General features: G+C 45.9%; 1 protein-coding gene across 8 annotated transcripts in view; it reads right to left on the bottom strand.

Annotated features, from left to right (window-relative positions):
* Positions 1–3937: 3937 nt before the first annotated feature.
* The window catches only part of LOC118400937 (membrane-associated guanylate kinase, WW and PDZ domain-containing protein 2-like), a 230215-nt gene continuing 224467 nt past the window's right edge, over positions 3938–9685 (bottom strand). For 5 of the 8 annotated variants that reach the window (XM_052474705.1, XM_052474703.1, XM_052474706.1 and 2 more), the window contains one exon: positions 3938–9195. In XM_052474705.1, coding sequence (XP_052330665.1) covers positions 8930–9195 — 266 coding nt within the window. In that variant the 3' untranslated portion in view covers positions 3938–8929. The remainder of the gene's footprint in view (positions 9196–9685) is intronic. The other 3 variants (XM_052474707.1, XM_052474710.1, XM_052474704.1) reach the window with 2 other exon arrangements.

Below are 9685 nucleotides of genomic sequence, written 5' to 3'. Positions count from 1 at the left end.
AATGATAACTTGGCTATAAACAAGGGTAAATAAAAAGTGAAAAAAATCATGAGAATCTTGTTTCTCATGGTCTGAGAGTCTTTAGATGACTTTTGGCAAACTCCAATTGGGCTGTCATGTGCCTTTAACTGAAGAGGGGCTTCCGTCTGGCCACTGTACCATAAAGGCCTGATTGGTGGAGTGCTGCAGAGATGGTTGTCCTTCTGGAAGGTTCTCCCATCTCCACAGAGGAACTCTATAGCTCGGGTTCTTGGTTACTTCCCTGAACAAGGCCCTTCTCCCCCGATTGCTCAGTTTGGCCAGGCAGCCAGCTCTAGGAAGAGTCTTGTTGGTTCCAAACTTCTTCTATTTAAGAATGATGGAGGCCACTGTGTTCTTGGAGACCTTCAAGGTTCCGTTTTAGGACCACTATTGTTTTCACTATACATTTTACCTCTTGGGGATGTTATTCGAAAACATAATGTTAACTTTCACTGCTATGCGGATGACACACAGCTGTACATTTCAATGAAACATGGTGAAGCCCCAAAATTGCCCTCGCTAGAAGCATGTGTTTCAGACATAAGGAAGTGGATGGCTGCAAACTTTCTACTATTAAACTCGGACAAAACAGAGATGCTTGTTCTAGGTCCCAAGAAACAAAGAGATCTTCTGTTGAATCTGACAATTAATCTTAATGGTTGTACAGTCGTCTCAAATAAAACTGTGAAGGACCTCGGCGTTACTCTGGACCCTGATCTCTCTTTTGAAGAACATATCAAGACCATTTCGAGGACAGCTTTTTTCCATCTACGTAATATTGCAAAAATCAGAAACTTTCTGTCCAAAAATGATGCAGAAAAATGTATCCATGCTTTTGTCACTTCTAGGTTAGACTACTGCAATGCTCTACTTTCCGGCTACCCGGATAAAGCACTAAATAAACTTCAGTTAGTGCTAAATACGGCTGCTAGAATCCTGACTAGAACCAAAAAAGTTGATCATATTACTCCAGTGCTAGCCTCTACACTGGCTTCCTGTCAAAGCAAGGGCTGATTTCAAGGTTTTACTGCTAACCTACAAAGCATTACATGGGCTTGCTCCTACCTATCTCTCTGATTTGGTCCTGCCGTACATACCTACACGTACGCTACGGTCACAAGACGCAGGCCTCCTAATTGTCCCTAGAATTTCTAAGCAAACAGCTGGAGGCAGGGCTTTCTCCTATAGAGCTCCATTATTATGGAACGGTCTGCCTACCCATGTCAGAGACGCAAACTCGGTCTCAACCTTTAAGTCTTTACTGAAGACTCATCTCTTCAGTGGGTCATATGATTGAGTGTAGTCTGGCCCAGGAGTGGAAAGGTGAACGGAAAGGCTCTGGAGCAACGAACCGCCCTTGCTGTCTCTGCCTGGCCGGTTCCCCTCTTTCCACTGGGATTCTCTGCCTCTAACCCTATTACATGGGCTGAGTCACTGGCTTACTGGGGCTCTCTCATGCTGTCCCTGCAGGGGGTGCGTCACCTGAGTGGGTTGATTCACTGTTGTGGTCATCCTGTCTGGGTTGGCGCCCCCCCCTTGGGTTGTGCCGTGGCGGAGATCTTTGTGGGCTATACTCAGCCTTGTCTCAGGATGGTAAGTTGATGGTTGAAGATATCCCTCTAGTGGTGTGGGGCTGTGCTTTGGCAAAGTGGGTGGGGTTATATCCTTCCTGTTTGGCCCCGTCTGGGGGTGTCCTCGGATGGGGCCACAGTGTCTCCTGACCCCTCCTGTCTCAGCCTCCAGTATTTATGCTGCAGTAGTTTGTGTCGGGTCAGTTTGTTATATCTGGAGTACTTCTCCTGTCCTATTCGGTGTCCTGTGTGAATCTAAGTGTGCGTTCTCTAATTCTCTCCTTCTTTCTTTCTTTCTCTCTCTCGGAGGACCTGAGCCCTAGGACCATGCCCCAGGACTGCCTGACATGATGACTCCTTGCTGTCCCCAGTCCACCTGGCCATGCTGCTGCTCCAGTTTCAACTGACCTGAGCCCTAGGACCATGCCCCAGGACTACCTGACATGATGACTCCTTGCTGTCCCCAGTCCACCTGGCCATGCTGCTGCTCCAGTTTCAACTGTTCTGCCTTACTATTATTCAACCATGCTGGTCATTTATGAACATTTGAACATCTTGGCCATGTTCTGTTATAATCTCCACCCGGCACAGCCAGAAGAGGACTGGCCACCCCACATATGCTCTCTCTAATTCTCTCTTTCTTTCTCTCTTTCGGAGGACCTGAGCCCAAGGACCGTGCCCCAGGACGACCTGACATGATGACTCCTTGCTGTCCCCAGTCCACCTGACTGTGCTGCTGCTCCAGTTTCAACTGTTCTGCCTTATTATTATTCGACCATGCTGGTCATTTATGAACATTTGAACATCTTGGCCATGTTCTGTTATAATCTCCACCCGGCACAGCCAGAAGAGGACTGGCCACCCCACATAGCCTGGTTCCTCTCTAGGTTTCTTCCTAGGTTTTGGCCTTTCTAGGGAGTTTTTCCTAGCCACCGTGCTTCTACACCTGCATTGCTTGCTGTTTGGGGTTTTAGGCTGGGTTTCTGTACAGCACTTTGAGATATCAGCTGATGTATGAAGGGCTATATAAATAAATTTGATTTGAATGCTGCAGAAATGTTTTTGTACCCAAAATCTGTGCCTTGACACAATCCTGTCTCGAAGCTCTGACATGAACTGTCAACTGTCTGTGGGACCTTATATAGACAGGTGTGTGCCTTTCCAAATCATGTCCAATAAAATTAACCACAGGTGGATTCCATCAAGTTGTAGAAACATCTCAAGGATGATCAATGGAAACATGATGCACCTGAGCTCAATTTCAAGTCTCATAGCAAAGGGTCTGAATACTTATGTAAATAAGGTATTATTTCTAAAAACCTGTTTTCGCTTTGTCATTATGGGGTATTGTGTAGATTGCTGAGTTTAAAAAATAACAATTTTAGAATAAGGCTGCAATTTAACAAAATGTGGAAAAGGTCAAGGGGTATGATTACTTTCCGAAAGCACTAAACAAAAATATAAACGCAACATACAATAATTTCAAGGATTTTACTGAGTTATAGTTCATATAAGGAAATCAGTCAATAATGTAAATGAATAAATTAGGCCCTAATCTATGGATTTCAAATGACTGAGAATACAGATATGCATTTGTTGGTCAGAGATACCTTAAAAAGGTATGGGCGTGGATCAGAAGCAGTCAGTACCCATGTGAAATTACTGGATATTGGCAGGAACTGGAACACGCTGTCATACACGTTGATCCAGAGCATCGCAAACGTGCTCAATGGGTGACATGTCTGGTGTGTATGCAGGCCTCTAAAATGGCATTGGATGCAGAGCATGGTAAAGAAATGAACATTAAATAATCTGCCAACAACTCTGGTGGACATTACTGCAGTCAGCATTCTAATTGCACACTCCCTCAAAACTTGAGACATATGTGGCATTGTGTTGTGTGAAAAGACTATACATTTTAGAGTGACCATTTATTGTCACTCGAACAAGGTGCACCTTGATCATGCCGTTTAATCAGCTTCTTGATACGCCACACCTGTGAGGTGAGATGGATTATCTTGGCAAAGGAAAAATGCTCACTAACAGGGATGGAAACACATTTGTGTTTACATTTGAGAGAAATAAGCTTTTTTTGTCAGTATGGAACATTTCTGGGATCTTTTATTTCAGCTCATGAAACATGGGACCAACAGTATGATATAATGAGGGCGTTCTAAGTCTTCTGCACTAGATGGAGCCTTTGAGACCTATACTACAATGATCATACTACTATCATTATATGGATAATTAATATTTAACACCGGCAATAGATATTACCACGTTTTAAAGCACATTCACTCACATTCACACATTAAAATCCCACACAGACATCCCGAAAATGAGTACTTTACACCATGAAGAGTTTATTTGACAGTATTTCAGAATATCTTTCAGTAAACAATTTTTTTAATTTTTTTTCAAAATGTAATATATCCAGTCACATTTCATAAAAATAGTTGTCCACTTCGGTCTTTGAAACTACAGTATCAATGGTACAATAAACCATATTTTTGTAGGAATTCAGCTGTACATGGTGGATAATACATGGTTAACACGACACAGGTATACTGAGCATAATGAGGGATTCATGAACATGCCATCCTTCACACAGATGTATCATTATTCATATTTTTTCCTGTATACAAAATGACTCACAGCAGGCAGGCAGGCAGGCAGGGGAAAGCCTCCACGGACACACCGAGGGTTGAGCGATATTGTCCGCGTTCCTAGCTGATTACATCGCAGACGAATGCCAGATCTCACAACCACTGGATAGGTGTTTAACATATCAGCAAACCACACCCTATGATATAGCAATCTGCTGGACGAATGCACAGTCGATGATGTGGCACACCACCATTGGTTGATGCATGTAGTCTACCTGGAACGCAACCAGTATCGATTTGTTCACCTTTGACCTTTTTTGTTTTTACCATGGAAATTATATGTTTATCGTCTGGACTGGAACACTGCACTGTCTAGTGAATCTGCACTGAGAGAAATCGTTTCATAGAGGAATGAAGCCTTTTTTTTTCGGAACAGCTGGAATTCGTGCCAGTGTGAGCATCAGTAGTTTCATCCTCTCTGCAACATATGCAACTTAACGCTCAAAATTCAGAGATATATAGGTTCTGTGATTTTTTGGGGGGTGAATTTCCAAATACCTATAAAGATAGTAGGAGTTCCAACATTGGTCCTCAAATTACCCAGTGGCAGGATTGCACTCCAAAAGAACACACACTCGTATTTGGCCTGGTGTGGCTTTTCATGATAAAATAACAAGAGTCAACTTTGGGCAACAGGAATCAAAGTCTGCTCCAGGATGACATTTTTTCCTTAGGTACAGATCAAAGATCATATTCCCCTCCCCAATCCTGGCCTTAACCATTAGTGGGGAAAATGCTAAACTGACCAAGGAATCAGTGTCCAGGGCCTCTAGGAAGGCCCCTAGACACTGAAGGCCATTCCCTCTAGGGCCTCTAGGAAGGCCCCTAGACACTGAAGGCCATTCCCTCTAGGGCCTCTAGGAAGGCCCCTAGACACTGAAGGCCATTCCCTCTAGGGCCTCTAGGAAGGCCCCGAGACACTGAAGGCCATTCCCTTTAGGGCCTCTAGGAAGGCCCCTAGACACTGAAGGCCATTCCCTCTAGGGCCTCTAGGAAGGCCCCTAGACACTGAAGGCCATTCCCTCTAGGGCCTCTAGGAAGGCCCCTAGACACTGAAGGCCATTCCCTCTAGGGCCTCTAGGAAGGCCCCTAGACACTGAAGGCCATTCCCTCTAGGGCCGCTAGGAAGGCCCCTAGACACTGAAGGCCGTTCCCTCTAGGAAGGCCCCTAGACACTGAAGGCCATTCCCTTTCGGGCCTCTAGGAAAGCCCCTAGACACTGAAGGCCATTCCCTTTCGGGCCTCTAGGAAGGCCCCTAGACACTGAAGGCCATTCCCTCTAGGGCCTCTAGGAAGGCCATTTACTTGGACCTTCATGCTACAGTACAGGCCAGGGCAATAGAGTTGAGATTAGAGATATGATTGAGAAATAGATTGAGAAATATACATTTGACCTGTTGGCACCAAAAGCTAAAAGACTGCAAATATGAGTGTAATTGTTTGGTGCCAACATGACTGGCTCTGCATTTCTATGGCTAGCCTCTTCTACAGGCTACACATAATACCCATAGGAAAGCCCAAAATGCATTGTACTCAAACAATTCATTTAGGGACCCATAATATGATGAAAAAGCTATTAGGCTAAAGAAGTCAGACTTTTTATGATTCTTCTGCATATGATTATTTCACACTGTAAAGTTTCAACATGTTTTCTGACGCTGAAGACCAAACAGAAACAGTAGGCTTACACCTTGGTACTAGCCACTGATGATGTGCTGTTTGATATGTGTACTGTACAATACTGGATAATCTGTCACTCCAGTTCTGCATTTCAGCTCCCCCAAGCTGTAAAACCTCCGCTCCTCAACAAATCCTACGCGCCGAACCCCCCACAGTGTTGTGGTTCATGATGCACAGTAAAAGGCATAGAAATGGAGAATATCAAATGGACAGCCAGAGTTCTCGGTTTCACGTGATGCTGACATATACATACAGCATAGTCCAGCTAAAAATGTCCATAGTTATAGAATCTACAGTGGCGACTCGTCATTCAGGACACCAGTTTTGAGCCCCACATTTGTAGGGGGGGGGGGGGCTCTCCTGTTGGCATTAATAGTTGTCACATATCAATTTGCAAACAATGTAAAAAATAATATACATCATTGAGTTAATAAAGCAGCAAACAAACATGGTCTCTTTTTTTGTTTTCTTGAGTAAGGCAACTCCAAAATGCAGCCGTTTCAGCCAAGCTCAGTGCTCTCTGTGGTGGGGCAAGCCAGCAGAAAATACGGAGCGCTGTGCCGTGATTGGCTCAGTTTCTGTCACTCATGGGGACGCTACTTCACCTCCAAGTCTAAGGGTATATTTAGAAAATTCTAGTCCCTTGGGTGCTGCCATAGAGTTACATTAGAAGTGTACATCCAAGAAGGCTCAAGGTCATTGGCCACAGAGAAAATGACTTCAAATCACGTTATATGTACAGTAGCTTTGATTGGACTGATCATGTCAACATCATACTTTCAAAATCTTAGCTAGCAGTCATCATCATGAATCAAGTCAACAATCTACTGGCAAACCGTTTTTTTAATCCTTGTCATAATGAAGAGAAATAATGAAGAGAAATTATAGATAAAAAATATCGGTGCTCATCGGCCATTGGACATAAACATTAGACGACAAGTTGGAAATTGCAAAATCAACAATGAGTGATTTGGAAGGAATCAGTGACAGTGGCTGTCTGGTCCCAAATCTGGGATTCAGTGAGTTCAAGACAACTGGGAAGTCTGAAATAAATTGGCTCCGACTGGGAAAATACATTTTGTACTGTCATCCAACTCGGTATTGTAAATGAGGCCTCTTTCTAGAGCTACGACCTGAAGATCAATGACGTCATCATGATTCAACCTTGCTTTTTTTTGTTTTGAAAGCACCGGAAATCCAGAGAATATCAGAGTTTGATGACAAAATTTGCCCACCAAGGACCGCAGCGCCACCTTCCTGTTCAAGTGAGTTTCAGCACAACAAGGCGAGTCCAAAAATGTATCGTATGCTGCTGCATAAATGTTGTAATATACCAGGGAGATATGTGTACTGTAGCTAAGAAAGTAATATTAAGTGTACGTTGTGTAGTAAGATGTTAGGAGCTAATTAATGTCTTAATTGAAATTACGATAGACTCTTATCCGCGCGTCGTCCCCTTATGGCATAGTTTGTACATCTCAATTGTCATTAGAATGTGTTTAAGCAAGTCAGCCATATCAGCTATGTTTTTTTAAAAGGCAGTAAATGAGTCTGAATTAACTGTTTCGTTGCCAGCCAGCGGAGCCTTGTGGTAAGATGTCGGGACTGCTGTTGCTGCAGGTCTATGTAGGACCTAACGGCTCTGCTGGCATGCGTCCCACTTCTTTCTTTTTTTCTTCTTTTTTTTTTGCCCCACCAAGATCTGCATGCTAAATTCGCCACTGAGAATCTAGTCTATTTCTAGTAACATAACCAAGGGTTTTCCAAACTCGGTCAAAACCAACGCACTTATGTTTACATACACAACAACTGTAATATATAATTCAGTTTTTAAGGTGGTGGGTTGTAATCATCTTGAGAGAGAGAGAGAGAGGTAGAGTGAGAGAGAGAGAGAGGTAGAGAGAGAGAGAGAGGTAGAGTGAGAGAGAGAGGCAGAGCGAGAGAGAGAGAGGTAGAGAGGTAGAGCGAGAGAGAGAGAGGTAGAGAGAGAGAGAGAGAGATAGGTAGAGCGCGAGAGAGAGAGAGGTAGAGCGAGAGAGAGAGAGAGGTAGAGAGAGAGGTAGAGAGGTAGAGAGAGAGAGAGGTAGAGCAAGAGAGAGAGAGAGGTAGAGCGAGAGAGAGGTAGAGCGAGAGAGAGAGAGAGAGAGAGAGAGGGAGAGAGAGAGAGAGAGAGGGAGAGAGAGAGAGAGAGAGAGAGAGAGAGAGAGAGAGAGAGGTAGAGCGAGAGAGAGAGAGGTAGAGAGAGAGGTAGAGCAAGAGAGAGAGAGAGGTAGAGCGAGAGTGAGAGGTAGAGCGATAGAGAGAGAGGTAGAGCGAGAGAGAGAGAGAGGTAGAGCGAGAGAGAGAGAGAGAGGTAGAGCGAGAGAGAGAGAGAGGTAGAGCGAGAGAGAGAGAGAGAGAGATGTAGAGCGAGAGAGAGAGAGAGGTAGAGCGGGAGAGAGAGAGAGAGAGAGAGAGAGAGAGAGAGAGGTAGAGCGAGAGAGGTAGAGCGAGAGAGAGAGAGAGAGAGAGAGAGAGAGAGAGAGAGAGAGAGAGAGAGAGAGAGAGAAAGGTAGAGCGAGAGAGAGAGAGAGAGAGAGAGAGGTAGAGAGAGAGAGAGAGAGAGAGGTAGAGAGAGAGAGAGAGAGAGAGAGAGAGAGAGAGAGAGAGAGAGAGAGAGAGAGAGAGAGAGAGAGAGATCCCTCTTGCATCTGATGGTGTGAGTGGTGGGTTGGATTTGGGAGCCTATGAAGAGCCAGCCAGTCCAACCTGGTCAGAAGTGGTCTGGCCCAGTGTATACCAGTAAACCAATCTCCACCGCCTCCGTTCAGACTCACACTCAGGTAGGAAGAGTCCCAGGGCCATGCGGCAGTGTGCGGAGCCTGCGTGGGTGTGTGTGCACTCCCCACCAGGGGTGCCGGTGCTGCTGCTCTCCATCCTCACCGCGAAGTTCCCTCTGGGAGCTTTGGGGGGCCGCAGCGTAGGCTGGGGCTCTTGGGGTCCCCCCTCCACCTACCCAGGCCCATGTGGGGTTTCCTGCTCCCAGACTATGCACTTGGTTTGGGAACTGCCACCTGTAGCCCCTCTCATGGAGCTGAGGTCTGGAGCCTGGGCTGCCGTACGCAGTGAGGCCTCTAGAGAGAGCTGGTGGGGGGAGTCTAGGGTGGAGGCTGAATGGGATGAGAGAGATGAGGTGGGCGGCTGCTGGGGGTCAAGGGTCACTTCCTGCAGGGCAGAGAGGGCTGGAGGAAGGGTATCCCAGGGGGAGGCACCGTCTACTGAGAGAGGATGACACCCAGTCAGAGACACAGACAGACAGAGACAGACAGAGACAGACAGAGACAGAGACAGACACAGACACAGACAAAGAGACAGACAGACAGAGACAGACAGACAGACAGACAGACAGACAGACAGACAGACAGACAGACAGACAGACAGACAGAGACAAACAGACAGAGACACCCAGTCAGACACACCCAGTCAGAGATACCCAGTCAGACAGACAGACACCCAGTCAGAGACACAGCCAGCCAGCCAGCCAGACAGACAGACAGACCCAGTCAGAGACACAGACAGACACCCAGTCAGAGACACAGACAGACACCCAGTCAGAGACACAGACAGACAGACAGACAGACAGACAGACAGACAGACAGACAGATAGACAGATACAGAGACAGACACAGACAGACAGACAGACAGACAGACAGACAGACAGACAGACAGACAGACAGACACCCAGACAGACACCCAGACAGACACCCA

This window comes from Oncorhynchus keta, chromosome 22 (assembly GCF_023373465.1).
Source record: "Oncorhynchus keta strain PuntledgeMale-10-30-2019 chromosome 22, Oket_V2, whole genome shotgun sequence".
Taxonomy (NCBI): domain Eukaryota; kingdom Metazoa; phylum Chordata; class Actinopteri; order Salmoniformes; family Salmonidae; genus Oncorhynchus; species Oncorhynchus keta.
This window is presented reverse-complemented; position numbering and strand designations above follow the sequence as displayed.